The sequence below is a fragment of the Hypanus sabinus genome, chromosome 11, assembly GCF_030144855.1.
Source record: "Hypanus sabinus isolate sHypSab1 chromosome 11, sHypSab1.hap1, whole genome shotgun sequence".
Taxonomy (NCBI): domain Eukaryota; kingdom Metazoa; phylum Chordata; class Chondrichthyes; order Myliobatiformes; family Dasyatidae; genus Hypanus; species Hypanus sabinus.
The window spans coordinates 6,608,208-6,628,140 of record NC_082716.1 but is presented as its reverse complement, the minus strand read 5'-3'; the positions used below and the strand labels follow the sequence as shown (position 1 = coordinate 6,628,140).

At 44.9% G+C, this 19,933-nt stretch overlaps 1 protein-coding gene across 1 annotated transcript in view; it reads left to right on the top strand.

Annotated features, from left to right (window-relative positions):
- The first annotated feature begins 585 nt into the window (after positions 1-585).
- spata1 (spermatogenesis associated 1) overlaps positions 586-19,933 on the top strand; it is a 78,591-nt gene continuing 59,243 nt past the window's right edge. Inside the window, exon 1 of the mRNA XM_059983741.1 lies at positions 586-717. Within this exon, the coding sequence (XP_059839724.1) occupies positions 664-717 (54 nt within the window). The 5' untranslated portion in view covers positions 586-663. The remainder of the gene's footprint in view (positions 718-19,933) is intronic.

The window sequence follows — 19,933 nt, the reverse complement described above, 5'->3', positions numbered from 1 at the left end:
TCAAACTGGGCACGGCACCTGATGATGATGACCAGTTTTGTAAAATCTATTTTCTTCCTGAAAATCTACCCTAATTAAAGAATTATCCACACTCGGCTCCTATGAGGACTGCTCCCGGACTTTCTGCTTTAACCTGAAGTGCAAGGAGGCCGGCGGTATTAACTATTCGGGGAGTCATAGAGCACCCAGTGCTGGGGTGAACTCACGCATTCTCCTGAGTCGAGAAAGGTGAGATTATTGGACCTGATGAAGTATCTCGGCAAACCATCCATAAGTGCTGCTTGATTTGCAGAGTTCCTTCAGCATTTAGCGCGCGTTGCTCTGCATTTCTCGCATCCGCAGAAACGCTTGTATTAACAGCTCAGTTTCTGATTGGTTGGCAATCATTTCAATCGCGGTCAACCCTATTTCTTATTGGGTTGTGTGGATGTCAATCAATGATGGGCGCGCCAAAACGGTGTAGAATTTGAGGGTGACTGGGTGCTGGTCCTGTCAATCAGAGCTACTTCTGCTCTCTGATTGGATTAGGCTCCGATGTCGCTCCTCAGCCCGGAGCGGCTCCCGGGAGAAGCGGGGAGCGTGGATCGGTCCCGATCCCGGTCCCGGTCCCGATCCCGGTGTTTCCCGGGCTGCTCTCGGCGTTATTCCTGTAATCCAAAGTGCATGGAGGCCGGCGGTATGAACTGTTCAGGGAGCCGCAGAGCACCCAGCGCTGGGGTAAGCCAATGCATTCGGTGTCTGAGTTACAAGATGGTTTAAAACTTAGCGAGAATAGTTGAACTGGTCAACGGCAGTAACTGAGGCAAATGTCAGAACCAAAATCAGGTTTAATATCACTGGCATATGTTGTGCCGTAGCAGTACATTGTAATACACAATTATAAAACAACTACAAATTACAATAAGGAGTGCATTGGTTGGCGGATGGAGATAAGGCGCTCCGTCCCTCCGCTTGCCTGCCGGTCACCCCTAGGCAAGGTGTAGCACCCGCTTAGCCGTCCCCTTCCCCTGATCAGGGTCACTTAAAGCCACAGGTCCTGGTGATGTGACCACGGACACCAAGCAGACAATCTCTGAGGAGTATTGATAATGGCTGGGATCACCCGTCTGGTAAGGACACTACCCAGAAGAAGGCAATGGCAGAATACTTCTGGAGGAAAAAATTGCCGAGAGCTTCCATCGACATGTTAGTCAATGTTATACAACACGGCACATAAATTAGTTCAGAAATAGTGAGCTAGGGTTCATTGTCCATTCAGAAATCAGATGGCAGAGGGGAAGAAGCTGTTCCTGAATCCTTGAATGGGCGCCTTCAGGCTTCTGTACTTTCTCCCTGATGGTAGCATTGAGAAGAGGGCATGTCCTGGGTCATGGGGGTCCTTAATGATGGATGCCACCTTTTAGTCTTTTGAAGGTGTTCTGGATGCTGGGGAGGGTGGTGCCCATGATGGAGCTGACTGAGTTTACAATTTCATGCAGCTTTTCCTGATCCTGTGCAGTTCCCCCCCCCCCCCCCCCCCCCACCACATATCAGATGATGAGGTATCCATTTAGAATGCACTCCACATTTGTAGAAATTTGTGAATGGTAGATGCTTCTGGGCTATGTAGAACAAAGCACAGGAACTGACCTTCAGCCCAGCACAGAGCCCTAACAAGACAGACATTCCCCACACCGCTATACTGCAGAATTATTGCACTTGTTGTGACTTTATTAATAGCCCCTGATCACAAGGTTTTGGGTTCAACAAGTTATTGGAGTCGAGTTTATTATCATCTGCACAAGTACACGTATACACAGGTGCAATGAAAATAATCTTAGTGGTAGCAGCATCAGGATAACACAAACAAAATGCTGGAGGAGCTCAGCAGGTCACCCAGCATCTGTCGAGAGGAAAGAGCGGTGGACATTTCAGGCTGAGACCCTTCATCAGGACTGGAAAGGAAGAGGGAAAAGCCAGAATAAGAAGCTGCAGGTGAGGGGAGCTTCAGAAAAGCAGTACTTATAAGAAAAAACAATATTAAAAATTAAAGATTCTAGATTGTTTAATGTCATTTCTAGTACACAAGTGTAAAGGAGAACAAAATAATTGTTACTGCAGATCCAATGCAGCACAAAAACACAGAATATGATAAGGAACACAAAAATAAAAACACAATAAATATAAAGATAGCTTATACACATTGATTGTCTATAAAGTGACACTAGGCACAGGAGTGTCTGTACATAAGGTGACTGACAGGAAATGATAAAGTAGTGGTGGTTGGGGGTGTGGAGGGGTGGGTTAGTTGGTGTAGGTGTTGTTCAGCCTCACTGCTTGGGGAAAGTAACTTTTTTTTGAGTGTGGTGATCCTGGCATGAATGATGCCTCATATATTTATGTATAAATAATAATTACTTTATGAATAAGTAATTTATACATAAATTTTACTAGCCAGAATACAATTCAGTGGGAGTGAGTGGGGTCTGTGATTCTGCAGTGTGAAGTGCAGACAGAGTCCGTGAGGGAAGAGTGGTTCCTGTGTGGTTCTGAGCTGTGTCAATGCTTTAGGTGTAGTCTCACAAATGACTTGTACAGTTGGAATATGTTGTCCTAACGTCTGTGCTCAATGCCTATCACGACTGTTGAAGACGTGTGAGTGTAGGTGTTGCCAATAATAAACTACAATTAAAGTTACCGAACTCACAACTCGAACATACTTTATTTTATTTATGCATCGGGAGAACAACATGGCCCCTGTCACCTGCCCTGTTCTGAATTATGAAGAGAGAAATGCTATTTTAATCACGGAGTTGGCTAGCAGTTACAGATATTGGCCATTTGGTAAACTGTGTATGTTTCAATTCTTTATTTGCAAGAACAACAGCCATTCACAATGGAGGAGCCATGATTTGAGGCCACCCTCGGGGTGGAGGAGTGATACCTTCTACTCTGTCTGGGTGCCCTCCAACGTGATGGCATGAATACATACTGCACATTCTGGTCAAAAAATTTACCCTTTACCCCCCCCCCCCCATTTTCCGCCCTGACCTTTACTTAACCATAGAACCATAGAACACTACAGCACAGTACAGGCTGTTCAGCCCTCCATGTTGTGCTGACCTATATATTCCTTAAAAAAAAGTACTAAACCCACACTACCCCATAACCCTCCATTTTTCTTTCATCTATGTGCCTGTCCAAGAGGTTCTTAAATACCCCTAATGTTTTAGCCTCAATCACCATCCCTGGCAAGTCATTCCAGGCACTCACAACCCTCTGTGTAAAAAAACTTACCCCTGATGTCTCCCCTAAACTTCCCTCCCTTAATTTTGTACATTTATCCTCTGGTGTTTGCTATTGGTGCCTCGGGAAACAGGTACTGACTATCCACCCTATCTATGCCTCTCATAATCTCGTAGACCTCTATCAAGACCCCTCTCATTCCTCTTCAATCCAAAGAGAAAAGTCCCAGCTCTGCTAACCTTGCTTCATATGACTTGTTCTCCAATCCAGGCAACATCCTGGTAAATCTCCTCTGCATCCTCTCCATAGCTTCCACATCCTTCCTATAATGAGGTGATTATAACTATAACTTCTGTTCATTATTTCCCTCTGTGTTTCTCCGATGGTCCACTCTCTCCTATCCGATTCTTCCTTCTCCAGCCCATGACCTTTCCAGCTCCCCCTATCGACTTCCAGCTAGCCTCTTTCCCCTTCTCCCACTTCTTTATCCTGGCATCTTCACCCTTGCTTCTCAGTCTCGAGGAAGGGTGTCAGCCCGAAACATTGACTGTTTATTCATTTCCATAGTTGCTGCCTGACCTGTTGAATTACAGATGATACTTAAAAATCTTATCAGTTGTCAGATGATAGTTTGTCAGTAGAGCAATTCTCCCTTAGTTACATGCAGGTTGGATCAATTATCTCAACTCCAGAGCCCTGACGTGCAAATGGAAGTTATGTTCTTCAAAGATCTTTGTTGCCTTGGCTGTCTGTACTTTATCCTTGACGGGATATTATGTTAACCCTTGCCTTACCACACTTCAACATAGGGAGTGGTCATGAATTAATGAGACTGCAGGGACAATAAACTGGCATTAGTGTAAATGGGCTCAAAGTACAAAGAAAATTTATTATCGAAGTACACGTACTGTAGGTCACCATACACAAACCTTAGGTTAACTTTCTTGTGTTGACATGCTTTATAACTCTATTACAATATTGTATATGCATCAGGGCCCCCTGCTGGTTGGGCTTGATGTTACATGCTGCTGTCTATGTGTATGCAAGCATACAACATGGAGACCAAGCTGAAGCAGGCTCCTCCTCTCCACACAAATGATGAGTCCAAAGGAATGGCAGAGACCGATACAGTTTGGCACCAGCAGAGTCACAGGCACCATTGAACTCAACTTAGGGAATTCAGCCTATGGACTCCAGCTCCATATTTTCCCTCTGGATTTACTCCCGAAACCATCCCATGAGTGGCAGCGGAGGATTGAGATCAGAGTTTTCCTTCTCTTTAATGAGCTGCCAACCACGGCTGACAATCCCCAGCTGCCTGGAGAACTGGATTTAAGGCTTAAGGTAATCTGCATTTGCCTCTTCTCCTGCCAGTAGAAGTGATTCTGCCAGGTTTAGTAGCCACAAGTAAAGATCAGGAGCTGGACTTGGTTGTCAGAGGCTACTTGAGATGCACGTGATTGGGAGTGGGAGTTTGTCCTCACTACTCCTCCAGCTTCAGCAACCATGAGGAACCACAACATATACAAGTAATGCATGAACTCTTGATCTCCCAACCTGCTGTGTTATGCCCACGCACTGTATTGTATACCTGAACTGCACATTCTCTGCAACTGTAACACTTGATTAGCTGATTAGATATTTGGATTAATATTCAGATATATAGGGGTACCTAATAAAGCGGTAACTGGGTTGAAATCAATGATCTGGATGATGGAATTGATGGCTTTGTGGATGATAAGAAGATAGGTGGAGGGGCAGGTAGTGTTGAGGAGGCAGAGTGTCTGCAGAAAGAATTAGACAGATGAGGACAATGGGCAAAGAAGTGGTCGATGGAATACAGGGTTGGAAAGTACATGGTCATGCACCTTGGCAGAAGGAATAAAGGTGTGGACTATTTTCTAAATGGGGCAAAAATGCAGAAATCGGAGGTGTGAGGGGACTTGGGAGACCTGTTGCAAGATTCCTTAAAGGTTAAGTTGCAAGTTGAGTTGGTGATAAAAAGGGCAGATGCAATGTTAGCAATTGTTTCGAGAGGACTGAAATAAAAGAGCAAGGATGTAATGGTGAGGATTTATATAGTATTGGTTGGACTGCACGGAGTATTGTGAGCAGTTGGGCTCCTTATCTAAGAAAGGATGTGCTGGCATTGGAGAGGGTCCAGAGGAGGTTCACTAGAAAGATCTCAGGATTAACATTTGAGGAGCACTTGCTGGCTCTTGTCCTGTATTCACTGGAACGAGGGTGGGTGAGGGGGATCTCATTGAAACCTATCGAATGTTGAACGGCCTTGATAGAGTGGATGTGGAGAGGATGTTTCCTAAAGTGGGGTGTTTAGGACCAGGGCACAGCCTCAGAATTGAAGGATGTCCATTTAGAACAGAGATGAGGAGGAACTTCTTTAGCCAGAGGGTAGTGATCTGTGGAATTCATTGTCACAGATGGCTGTGGAGGCCAAGTCATTGGGTATGTTTAAAGCAGAAGCTGATAGATTCTTGATTGGTGAGGATGTCAAAGATTACAGGAAGAAGGAAGGAAAGTGGGATTGAGAGGGGTAGCAAATGAGCATGATAGAATGGTGGAGCAGACTCAATGGGTGGAATGGTTTAATTCTGCTCCTATGTCTTAAGGTCTCCTGCTGCTTATAAGTCAGAAGAAACAGGAACTATAGCAACCTCTCCCATTTAAAGCAGAGGATATTCTCAAGAAGATTGTGTGAGTGGAGGATTTACATTTAAATGATGGCCAGTGAAATTACCCAGTCGCCTTGGCTTTGGCTGTCTGTTGTGCAGCAATAAAATGCTATCAAATAAAAATGATGGTTTAAAAGAAACCATTTATAGCATACTTTGTCAGCCAGAATTGTCTGAAAGCTTTTTACAGCCGACTAAACATGCCAGTCTGCAAGGGCGATTTTCACAGGACGAGGTTTCACAAAACAAGAATGTAAAAAAAAGTGTTTCAGGATAAGGGGGAGTTTCTTGTTGTGGAGCTGGTGAATCTTAGGAATCTGCAGAGACAGTGTCACTGATGGTATTTTAAAGAGGAGGTTGTTACAACGTGGAAAGATAGGAGCAGGAGTAGGCTGCTCCCCCACCAAAAGCCTGCCTTGCTGTTCAGTAGTTCAAAGTTTAAGGTAAATTTATTATCCAAGCACATATATGTCACCATATACAACTCTGAAATTCCTTTTCTTGTAGGAATTCATAGTAGAAGAGGGAAGTACAATAGGATCAGTGAAAAACCGCACACAAAGACTGACAGTCAATGTGCAAAAGAAGACAAACTGTGCCAAATACAAAAAGAAGCAAATAATAATAATCAGCATTCCCTCTAATTTGTAATGGCCAGTGTGCGCAAAATCTTGTGCTGTGCAGTTTATTGCCCAGTGACCTTGACATGTGCGCACTGAATAATTTCTTCAATGAAGACAGAAAATAAGCCAGTTCTAAAATCTGCAGACAAATCATCGCTAACTCCATGTTGTCAACACCGTCCACATCAGAAACCGGAAAAGGAAATGTGATTGTGTATGATCTTGAAATGCCAACGAGGTAGAGGGTGACAATGTTTGGTGTGTAGTTTAAATTCCTTTGTGCGCTAGTAACAGAAGATGTGCGCGCACACTTTTCGAGGGACCATTGATAATAATAAATAAATTATATAAATAACGTTGAGAACATGAGTTGTAGAGACGATGAAAGTGAGACTGATCCCACAACCTGTGGACTCACTTTCAAGGACTCCACAACTCATGTTCTCCGTTTCTGTTTATTTATTTATGTATGCATGTCACCATTTACAACCTTGAGATTCATTTTTTGCAGGCATTCAGTTAGATAGAAAGAAACACAATAGAGTTAATGAAAACTACACATAAAGAATGACAAACAACCAATGTGTGAAAGAAAACAGACTGCAAATACACAAAAAGTAATGATCATAAATAATACTGAGAACATGAGTTGAAAGTGAGTCCATAGGTTGTGGAATCAGTTCGGTGTTGAGGTGAGTGAAGTTATTCATGTTGGTTCAGGAGCTGATGGTTGAAGGGTAATAACTGTTGCTGAACCTGGTGGTGTGGGTCCTAAGGCTCCTGTACCGCCTTCCAACCCTAACCCTAATGCATGATCTGAATATTCCTTGTCTATCCGAGTTGCTGCTCCACTAGGAAATCTCCAGGGATGCCTACCTGAAGAAGTTTAAATCTTCCCTTTGATGGGAGTTCAGTGAAGCCCTCTCTCACTGCTCCCCCCTGTGATCTCTGCTGCCCTCCAACTCTTCAACCTTCCAGCTATCCTCCAAACCGATGGCATGAATATTGCTCCCCCTTCCCCACGCAAGCAGCAGCAAGCATCGGCCTCAAACCCCCACCCATTTCAGCAGAAAGTGTCAGCACCCACCATCCACTAAACAAGCCCAGTCTCTCCAATCTCTCCCTGTAACTAAAGCCACCCCTCAATTCCTTTGTTTTAGGGAACACAAGCCCAGCCTCTGCAATCTCTCCCTGTAACTAAAGTCCTCCAATTCAGGCACCATCCTGGTGAGACTCTTCTGCACTCTCTCTAGCACAATCACATCCTTCTTTATAAACACAAGAGATTCTGCAGGTGCTGGAAATCTTGAGCAACACACACAAAATTTATTTACTTACAGAAACAGCGTGGAATAAGCTTTTCCAGCTCTTAGCGCCGTGCCGCTCAGCAACCCCTGTTTTAGCCTTAGCCTAATCACGGGACAGTTTACAAAGATCACGTTTTTGAATTGTGGGAGGAAACCAGAACATCCGGAAAACCCCTTGCAGTCCGTGGAAAGGACGTACAAGCTCTTTACAGAGGATGCCGGATTGAACTCTGAACTCTGACACCCTGAGCATCGTGCTGCTCTACTGTGGCACCCTAAAATGCTGGAGGAACTCAACAGGTCGGGCAACATCCATGGAGCGAAATAAACAGCTGATGTTTCGGGTTGAGATCCTTCATCAGGACTGGAAAAGGAGGGAGCAGAAACCAGAATAAGGAAGTGGGGGGGGGAGGTGAAGGAGCACAAGATGCATGTGATAGGTAAAGGTAGGTGGGTGTGGGGAGAGTGAGGTGAGAAGCTGGGAGGTGAGAGGTGGAAAAGGTCAAGGGCTGGGGAAGAAGAAATCTGAAAGGAGGAGGGTGGAGCACAGGAGAAAGGGAAGGAAGAGGAGCAGCAGGGGAGTTGAGAAGAGGTAAATGGCCAGAGTGGGGAATAGAAGAAGAGGGGATGGGGAGGGAAATGTTGTGTTACAGGAAGGAGAAATCAATATTCATGCTGTCGGTTTGGAGGCTACCCAGACAGAATGTGAGGTAACACACACAAAATGCTGGAAGAACTCAGCAGGCCTGACGGCGTCAATGGAAAAGAGTACACAGTTGATGATTTGGGCTGCGACTCTTCATCAAGACTGGAAACTGAGATGAGAAGTTAGATCAAGAAGGTGGGGGGAGGGGAGGAAGAAGTACAAAGTGGGAGGTGATAGGTGAAACCGGGAGAGGGGGAATGGATGAAGTTAAATGCTGGGAAGTTGATTGGTGAAAGAGAGACTGGGCTGGAGAAGGAGGAATCTGAAAACAGAGGACAGAAGACCATGGAAGAAAGGGAAGGGGTAGGGGCACCAGAGGAAGGAGATGAGGCGAGAAAGGGAAACAGGAATGGGGAATGGTGAAGGGGAGGTGGGAACTTACTGGAAGTTCGAGAAATCAAGGTTCATGCTGTCAGGTTGGAGGCTACCCAGACGGAATATAAGGTGTCAAAGAACACTGAGGCTGTCTACAAGAAGGGTCAGAGCCGTCTCTATTTCCTGAGGAGACTGAGGTCCTTTAACATCTGCCGGATGATGCTGAGGATGTTCTATGAGTCTGTGGTGGCCAGTGCTATCATGTTTGCTGTTGTGTGCTGGGGCAGCAGGCCTAGGGTAGCAGACACCAATAGAATCAACAAACTCATTCGTAAGGCCAGTGATGTTGTGGGGGTGGAATTGGACTCTCTGACGGTGGTGTCTGAAAAGAGGATGCTGTCCAAGTTGCATGCCATCTTGGACAATGGCTCCCATCCACTCCATAATGTACTGGTTAGGCACAGAAGTACATTCAGCCAGAGACTCATTTCATCGAGATGTAACACTAAGCGTCATAGGAAGTCATTCCTGCCTGTGGCCATCAAACTTTACAACTCCTCCCTCGGAGTGTCAGACACCCTGAGCCAATAGGCTGGTCCTGGACTTATTTCCACTTGGCATGATTAACATTATTATTTAATAATTTATGGTTTTATATTGCTATATTTCTTCACTATTCTTGGTTGGTGTGGCTGGGAATGGGAAGTAGAATTGAAGTGGGTGGCCACCAGGAGATCCCACTTTCTGTGGCGTACAGAGAGAAGGTGCTTGCCGCAGCGCCCCCCCAATCTACATCGGGTCTCACTGATCTACAGGAGGCCCCATCAGTAAATGACCTCAGCAGACTCACAGGTAATGTGTCATCTCACCTGGAAGAATGGTTTGAGATCCTGAATGGTAGTGAGGGAGGAGGTGTAGAAGCAGGTGTGGCTCTTGTTCTACTTCAAAGGATTATGGCACTTGTGGCACCTGTGAGGTGTCTCTCCCCCAATTATAATCTCAGTTTAGGCCATAAACCATAAGATATAGGAGCAGAAGTAGGCCATTCGACCCAGCGAGTCTTCTTCAGTCATGGGCTGATCCAATTCTTCCAGTCATCTCCACTTCGCTGCCTTCTCCCCATACCCTTTGATGCCCTGGCTAATCAAGAAACTATCTACCTTTGTCTTAAATACTTCCCCTAGGTTGTGAGACTACAGAACGTCCTCACCACCACCCAGGCCTCGTCATATATGAATTTCTAGAAGCATTATACTGTTTGCCTTTTAACTTGTATCGAATATGCACCATATTATTTGTTAATTAATTTGTGGTAATATTATTTGTGTTGTGTGCGAGTTATTTGTACTGTGTTAGACCATAAGACCATAAGACATAGGAGCAGAATTAGGCCATTTGGCCCATTGAGTCTGGTCCACCATTCAATCATGGGCTGATCCAATTCTTCCAGTCATCCCCACTCCCCTGCCTTCTCCCTATATACTTTGATGCCCTGGCTAATTAAGAACCTACCTATCTCTGCCTTAAATACACCCAGTGAATTGGCCTCCACAGCCGCTCGTGGAAACAAATTCCACAGATTTACCACCCTCTGACTAAAGTAGTTCCTCCGCATCTCAGTTCTAAATGGACGTCCTTCAATCCTTAAGTCGTGCCCTCTTGTCCTAGACTCCCCTACCATGGGAAATAACTTCGCCATATCTAATCTGTTCAGGCATTTTAACATTCAGAATGTCTCTATGAGATCCCCCCCCCCCACCCCCCATTCTCCTGAACTCCAGGGAATACAGCCCAACAGCTGCCAGACGTTCCTTGTATGGTAAACCTTTCATTTCTGGAACCATTCTCGTGAATCTTCTGTGAATCCTCCCCAGTGTCAGTATATCCTTTCTAACATAAGGAGCTCAAAATTGCACACAATATTCCAAGTGTGTTCTCATAAGTGCCTTATAGAGCCTCAACATCACATCCCTGATCTTACATTTTACACCTTTAGAAATGAATGCCAACATTGCATTTGCCTTCTTCACCACTAATTTAACCTGGAGGTTAACCTTCAGGGTATTCTGTACAAGGACTCCCAAGACCCTTTGCATCTCTGCATTTTGAATTCTCTCCCCATCTAAATAACAGTCTGCCCGTTTATTTCATCCGCCAAAGTGCACGACCATACACTTTCCAACATTGTACCTCATCTGTCACTTCTTTCCCCATTCCCCTAAACTATCTAAGTCTCTCTGCAGGCTCTCTATTTCCTCAATACTACCCGCTTCCCCACCTATCTTTGTATCATTTGCAAATTTAGCCACAAATCCATCAATCCCATAGTCTGAATTATTGACATACATTGTAAAAAGCAGCGGTCCCAACACCGAAACCTGTGGAACTCCATTGGTAACCGGCAGCCAGCCAGAATAGGATCCCTTTATTCCCACTCTCTGTTTTCTGCTGATCAGCCAATGCTCCTCCCATGCTGGTAACTTCCCTGTAATTCCATGAGCTCTTACCTTGCCGAGCAGCCTCATCTTTCCAATACAACGTATATCCTTGGACATGCAGCTCCCAATGGCAGCCATCCTTTAGCCAAGTTTCAGAGATGGCCACAACATCATACTTAACAATCTAGCTGGATTTCAAGATTGTCCATTTTATTTCTTATGCTGCATGCATTCAAATATAACTCTTTTAGTCCAGTATTTGTTGCTTTCTGTTTTAACTGCACCATGCATCTATCGTCCTGTAATTTGTCCCACTGGTTGTGATTCAGCCTCATCTCCTGCCTGTCCTTTCTATCATCTCTGTTGCACGCTATCTTTGATTTATTTCTGTTTTCCCCTTCCTCAGCCCTAACACTCCGGTTCCCATCCCCCTGCCAAATTGTAGTTTAAACCCTCCCTAACAGCTTTGTTAAACCTGCCTGCTAGGATTTGGCCCCCTTTGGGTTCAGGTTTGTTCAATGTCTCCTGATGTTACCAAAATTCTTTATAGTAACAATAAGAAAGGAGCTTTCTGTGCCTGGATCTATCCACCTTTGTAATGCATTTTGTATTCACTAGACTAGTTTTTAAATAAAAGACAGTAGATGCGGCTAGCACAATGCTCTTCCTGCTCGGAGTGATCTGGAGTTTGGAGCTTAATTCCGCCAGTCTTTAAGCAGTTTGTACACTCTCACTGTGAACCGTGTGGGTTTCCTCCCACAGTCCAAAGATGTACCAGTTAGTAGATTAATTGGTCATTGTAAATTGTCCAATAATTAGGCTGGAGTTAAATAAATGGGTTACTGGGCGGTGTGGCTTTTTGGGGTGGAAGGACCTGCTCCAAGCTGTATATCTAAATAAAACACTTTCTAGGTACCATTGAGTTAGCGATCAAAGCCGCCACCCTGCTTTGAATGGTTTGCTGTTGTCGTAGAAACCAAATGCTCTTTAACATCTGCCTGAGGCAAGCACCTGGGGCGCCCAAGCACTGATGATAGATCTGCCCATCCAGGAGGAACGTGGAGAAACCACTCTGTTTCAACAGGGTCAAATGCACAAGACCATTTTCCCATTTGTTTACCAATTAGCATTCCACTTTACCATGGTAACCGTTTAAATTGGCTATTGCTGTTGGCTTAGTGAGATAAAATGTTGAATTCAGCCTGAACTAAAGTGATGCTGGAGGCACTGGAGGAACTCCGCATCTGTGCACGCCTCGGCAGATTGCAAATCGCAGCATCTGGCATGTCTGTGGTCTTTCCGTCCGGGTGAAGGGCCTCGGCAAAAACATTGGCTGTTTATTCATTTCCACAGGTACTGCCTGACCCGAATCAGAATCAGGTTTAATATCACTGGCGTATGTTGTGAAGCCTGGGACTGTGTGGGGGTGGGTTTCCTCCGGGTGCTCTGTTCCTCCCGCAGTCCAAAGACGTAACAGTTGGCAGGTTAATTGGTCTCTGTAAATTGTCCCATGATTAGGCTGGGGTTAAATCGGGGGATTGTTAGGCAGCGTGGCTGGAAGAGCTGCAAAGGCCTACTCCACACTGTATCTCAATAAAACTACAGTTCAGCAGTCAACACCACAATTCCACCAGGCTTGACAGGAAGCTCAGAGACCTCGGCCTTCATCCTGCCTTGTGCAGCTGGATCCTGGACTTCCTGTCAGATCTCCGGCAGGTGGTAAGAGTGGGCTCCCTCACCTCTGCCCCCCGACTCTCAACACAGAAGCCCCCTCAGGGCTGTGTACTGAGCCCCCTTCTTTACTCTCTGTATACCCATGACTGTGTCACCACCACCATATCCAACCTGCTAATTAAATTTGCTGACGACTCTACACTGATTGGCCTAATTTTAAATAATAAGGAGGCAGCCTACAGAGAGGAAGTCATCACCCTGACACAGTGGTGTCAAGAAAGCAACCTCTCCCTCAATGTCACAAAAACAAAGGAGCTGGTTGTGGATTACAGGAGGAATGGAGACAGGCCAACCCCTATTCACATCAATGGATCTGGGGCTGTAAGGGTGAATAGCTTTAAGTTCCTTGGCATAAACATCACCAAGGATCTCACGTGGTCTGTACATATCAGCTATGTGGTGAAAAAGGCACAACAGTGCCTCTTAAACCTCAGACAGTTGAAGTTTGGTACGGCCCCCTAAATTCTTTCTACAGGGGTGTGATTAAGAGCATCCTGACTGGCTGCATCACTGCCTGGTATGGGAACTTCCCTCAACTGTAGGGCTCTGCAGAGAGTGGTGTGGACAGCCCAGCACACCTGTAGTTGTGAACTTCCCATGATTCAGGACATTTACAGCGACAGGTGTGTAAAAAGGGCCCGTAGGATCATTGGGGACCCGAGTCACCCCAACCACAAACTGTTCCAGCTGCTACCATCCAGGAAACGGTACCGCAGCATAAAAGCCAGGACCAACAGGCTCCAGGACAGCTTTTTCCACCAGGCCATCAGACTGATTAATTCACGCTGACACAATTGTATTTCTATGTTATTTATTATAAATGACTATAAATTGCACATTTAGATAGAGACATAATGTAAAGGTTTTTTACTCCTCATGTATGTGAAGGATGTAAGTAATAAAGTCAAATCCATTGAATTAAAAATATATATGAAATAGAGCAGAGTGAGCTGACTCAGTTGTACTCACGTCTACTGTGATGAATTGTTTTGAGAGATTGGTCATGGCCAGAATCCACTCCTGCCTCTGCCTAAGCAGAGACCTGGACCTACTGCAGTTTGCCTATCACTACAGTAGGTACACAGCAGATGAAATCTCACTGGCTCTCCACTTGGCCTCGGAGCACCCGGACAACAGCAATGCTAACATCGGGCTGCTGTTTATCGATTCCAGCTCAGTGTGCAACACCATCTACAAGATCCAAAACCTGGCCCTTTGTAACCTCCTGAGCAACTGGATCCTCAGCTTCCCCATTGAGGGGCCATAGTCACTGCAGTTCAGAGATAACATCTTCCCCTCGCTGACAATCAACACCGGTGCACCACAAAGATGTGTGCTTTGCCCACCACTCTAGTCTCTCTACACTGTGTGGCTAGGCCCAGTGCAAATGCCATCTGCAAAGTCTCTAGTGACTCCACTGTTGGCAGAATGTCAACTGGCAACTTGGAAGCGTACAGGAGCGAGGTAGAATGGCTGTTCTGGTGTTGTCACAACAAGAACCTTGCACTCATCGTCAACAAGACCAAGGAATTGTTGTAGACTTCAGGAAAGGAAAGTCAGGAGAACACATGCCAGTCCTCATTGAGGGGTCAGTGGTGAAAAGGCTGAGCAGTTTAAACTTTCTAAAGTTACCTCTATCAATACTATTATCCCCTCAAAATTAATCACTAAGCTCTGAGACCTTGGCCTCAATACCTTTATCAGTTGGATCCTCGAATTCCTCACTTGTAGATTCCAATTAATTTGTTGGCAGTAACATCTCCTCCACAATCTCCATCAGCACAGTTATACCGCAAGTCTGTGTGCTTAGCCCTCTGCTCTACTCACTTTACACTTACAGCAGTGTGGCTAAACACAGCTTCAGTGCCATACTGTCGTTGGCCGAATCGAAGGTGGTGATGATTCAGCGTACAGGAGGGAGACTGAAAACCTGGCTGAGTGGTGCCACAACATCAACCTCTCTCTCAATGTCAGCAAGACCAAGGAGCTAATTACTGACTTCAGGAGGAGGGAAATGGAGGTTTCTGAGCCAGTCTTTATTGAGGGATCGGAGGTGGAAAGAGCCTCTATTGTCTAGAATTTTGCAAAGATTTGACGTGTCATCTAAAACTGACAAACTCCTATAGATGCAGAGAGGGAGTATATAGACTGGTTACATCTCAGCCTGGTATGGAAACACCAATGGCCAGGAACAGAAAAGCCGACAAGAAGTTGTGGACGGCCCAGTCCATTACAGGCAAACTCCTCCTCACCACTTAGTACACTTACAGGGAGCACTGCCACAAGAAAGAAACTTCTATCATCAAAGACCCCACCATCCAGGCCACGATCTCTTCCTACTAGAACCATCAGACGGGAGGTACAGGAGCTTAGCTTCCTCACCTTGTGTTCAGGAACAGTTATTACCCTTCAGCCATCAGGCTTCCGAACGATTCACTCACCTCAACACTGAACTGACCCCACCACCTAAAGCCTCACTTTCAAGGACTCTACAACTCACCTTCTCAGTGTTATTTATTGACTTGTCTTGCAGATTGGTTGTTTGTCAGTCCGAGCGTGTTTTTTTTTCTGTGGATGCTATTTCTTTACGTTCCAGAGAATGCCTGCAAGAAAATGGATCTCAGGGTGGTACTTGGTGACATATATGTAGCCTGACAATAAATTTACTTTGAACTTTGAAAATCTACCTCCTTCTTACTGAAGAAAACAACAGCAGACATTTTGAATGCTGTTGGACATTTTGAATCCACCTGTTGAATCACCTTACTTTCCTGTGCACAGCGGACTGCAAGTTTGGTCAGTACAAAGAGTTCTGCATTTAACGTTGCTATTTTATCAGGCAGATTATCTATTAATACAATATCCATCTGTGGGAACATAATGTGTTTGGGACAAGGAAGTGGGAGGAAAATTCGCTGTGGGCAACTCCTATTCTGTAAATCACAAACATAAGAGATTCTGCAGATGCTGGAAATCCAGGGTAACACACACAAAATGCTGGAGGAACTCAGAAGGTCAGGCAGCATCTATGAAAGTAATGAAGAGTCAATGTTTCGGGTGGGGATCCTTCATCCAACTGGAAAGGAAGGGGGAAGAAGCTGGAATAAGAAGGTGGGGTTTGGGAACCTGTTTCAGGATGGTACAAGTGTGGAATAATGGCCGAAAGTTTGGGTGGGGGTGGGTACAGAAACATTGGCCTGAAGAAGTGAATGAATGGTCTGAATGCAACTGGAATAATGTCTCGTTCAACTGAAATCGTATTAGTATCAAAATCAGAATCAGTTTCAATATCACTGGCATATGTCGTAAAAAAATTATCCCACCGTCGCTCCCCATTTCTTTCCCTCCTTCTTCAATGTTAGGAGCTCTTGAGTGGTCTGGCATCCATCATTAAGGACTCCCACCACCCAGGGCATGTCCTCTTCTCATTGCTACCGTAAGGCAGGAGGTACGGGAGCCTGAAGACACACACTCAGCATTTCAGGGACAGCTTCTTCCCCTCTGCCATCAGACACCTGACACATGGACTGTGTGTTACCCCTCCTGTAATCTGCCTTTTCCAAGAGCTCCCTTCTGGAAAGCACTGCAGGTCTATTAAAACAAAAGCCTCACACAATCTTAGAAGTTTCTTTCTCTGGCCAGTTAAGCTAATCGACCATTCCGGTTAGCCCTGCCCACCCCTCGTCAAACCCTTTAGCTGTTCTGAGAGCTCCGTTGTCAGTGTTGTTGCGTCCTAGCTGTCTCGATACACAAGCCAAGGCAGTACGATATGGTGAGCAAGCTGCTGCCCGTGTAGTAGGATCCCCCTCTCCACACACCTGATGAATCCAAAGGAACGGCAGAGACCGATACTGTTTTGCACCAGCAGCGCTGATTTCATCGCCATTGCGATTCAAGCTCTGGATTTTTCCCTTGGGGTTTACTCCTGAAGCCTTCGCCAAGAGTGGGTACAGCCGCAAGGCAGTGGAGCTTTGAGTCAAGACTTTTCCTTCTCATAGGTCACCGAATTATAGGAAAGACGTCAACAAAATAGAGAGAGTACAGAGAAGATTTACTAGAATGTTACCTGGGTTTCAGCACCTAAGTTACAGGGAAAGGTTGAACAAGTTAGGTCTTTATCCTTTGGAGCGTAGAAGGTTGAGGGGGGACTTGATAGAGGTATTTAAAATTATAAGGGGGATAGATAGAGTTGACATGGATAGGCTTTTTCCGTTGAGAGTAAGGGAGATTCAAACAAGAGGACATGAGCTGAGAGTTAGGGGGCAAAAGTTTAAGGTAACACGAGGGGGAATTTCTTTACTCAGAAAGTGGTAGCTGTGTGGAATGAGCTTCCAGTAGAAGTGGTAGCGGCAGGTTCGGTATTGTCATTTAAAGTAAAATTGGATAGGTATATGGACAGGAAAGGAATGGAGGGTTATGGGCTGAGTGCGGGCCAGTGGGACTAGGTGAGAGTAAGCGTTCAGCACGGACTAGAAGGGCAGAGATGGCCTGTTTCCGTGCTGTAATTGTTATATGGTTATAGATGAGCTGCCAAACGCAGCTGACGAGTCCCATCTGCCCGGAGTGACTGGTTTTAAAGTGCAGGTAAACTGCCTTTGATCCTTCTTCTGTCAGTAGAAACTATTCTGCTGGGCATAGTAGCTGAGCCATATGTGGAGACCAGGAGCTGGACTCGGTTGTCGGAGGCGATTTAAGGTGCATGCCATTGGGAGCATTGAATAGGTAGTGGAAGCTGTTCCCCAGTGCCACTCACCTGGCTATGACAACCTTAAGGAACCTTTGTCTATGAAGCCTACTTGTACACAGTATAAACTTTAAACCACTTTTTATGATGCTGTAAATGTTGATAATTATGTCTTTATGTACATTTAATTTCCTATCTGTAGTTCAATTTCTAACTATAAGATTTTATCTAATTCCTTATTTTAATATTTTTATTTAATGATACAGTGGTGGCCCAACTAATCCAAAGAGCCCATGCTGCCCAGTTACACCCATGTGACCAAATGACCTACCAACCGGTACATCTTTGGACACTGGGAGGAAACCGGAGCACCCAGAGGAAACCCACGCAGTCACAGGGAGAATGTACAAGCTGCTTACACAGCGGCGGGAATTGAACCCAGGTCACTGGCATTGTAAATCGTTGCAGAAACTGCTACGCTATCATATCACCCCATTCTTTTTAATTGTTGAATGTTCTTTTTTGGTGCATTTAATGCACTGACCCCACACCACAGCGAATTCCTAATCCATGTAAATGTGTCTGGTGAATGAAGTTGATCCTTGATAGTCTAAAAAGAGTTTTTTTCCAAGAGGTGGTTTAGTACCCGAAACCGATGGGCATGCAGGGAATTTGTAAACAGATACAGTCGTTAGGAGGTGCCATTTTTGTTTGCTTTTATGTGAATTTATAACTGAATTGTTCACAACGTGATTGTAATCTTCAGCCTGGGTTTGCAAAAGGAGACCATATGTCCTTTTGTAAACATTGGACCAAGTCTTAAGGAAATAAAATAGGCTTTTTTAAATGTCGGGCTCCTATTTTCACTTCTTGTTTGTTAAGGACGTACAGATTTCCCAGACAACAGTGACCCAAAGAATTTGTTTGTGAGTTAATGTTGCTCTGTGTACTGTTAGTGGCTGAACTAAACATGAGCCAGTATTTAGCCAGGGATGTGATAAATGTTTAGTTGTGACGCACTGATTGCTGCTTCAGTTGTTTCAGAACTACGGGCCAAAAGAAAATGGGTGCTGTCAACACTGTTCAAGTGGAGTTTGATCAATGATTTTTGTACTTGCTCCAACACCCAAGCTGACTGACGACCACGTCCATTGAAACCTGGGCTGTTTCGGTATCACAATCACAATCAGGGTCAGCTTTAACATCACCAACATATGGTGTAAAAATGTGCATAATAATAAAAAAACTTACAAATTACATTAAGTATTTATATTAATTAAATAACTACCGTGAAAAGAGGGGATAAACAGTGAGGTAGTGTTCAAGGGTTCATTGTCCAATCAGTAATCTTACGGTGGAGGAGAAGCTGTTCTTTAAATGCTGAAGAAGCAATGCAGTCCAATACATAATTAATTAACAAATAAATATAAGACCATAAGACATAGGAGCAGAATTAGGCCATTTGGCCCATCAAGTCTGCTCCGCCATTCAATCATGGCTGATCCCCCTCCTCAACCCCATTCCCTGGCCTTCTCCCTGTAAACTTTGATGCCATGTCCAATCACGAACCTATCAATCTCTGTCTCCACAGCTGCCTATGGTAATAAATTCCACAAATTCACCACCCTCTGGCTGAAGAAATTTCTTTGCATCTCTGTTTCGAACGGACGCCCCTCTATCCTGAGGCTGTGCACTCTTGTCCTAGACTCTTCCACGATGGGAAACATCCTTTCCACATCTACTCTGTCCAGGCATTTCAACATCCAAAAGGTTTCAATGAGATCTTCCCCAGTCTTCTAAATTCTAGCGCGTACAGACCCAGAGACATCAAATGTTCTTTGTATGATAACCCTTTCAATCCCGGAATCATCCTTGTGAACTTCCTTTGGACCCTCTCCAATACCAGCCCATCTTTTAAATGAGGACCTCAAAATTGTTCACAATACTCAAGGAGAGGCCTCACCAGTGCCTTAAAAAGCCTCAGCATCACATCCTTGCTCTCGTATCCTAGACCTCTTGAAATGAATGCTAACATTGCATTTGCCTGCCTCACCAGCAGCTCCACCTGTAAGTTAACCTTTAGGGTGTTCTGTGCATCTCAGATTTTTGGATTTTCTCCCAGTTTAGAAAGTAATCTGCACATTTATTTCTACTACCAAAGTGCATGTCCATGTATTTTCCAATGTTATATTTCATTTGCCACTTTCT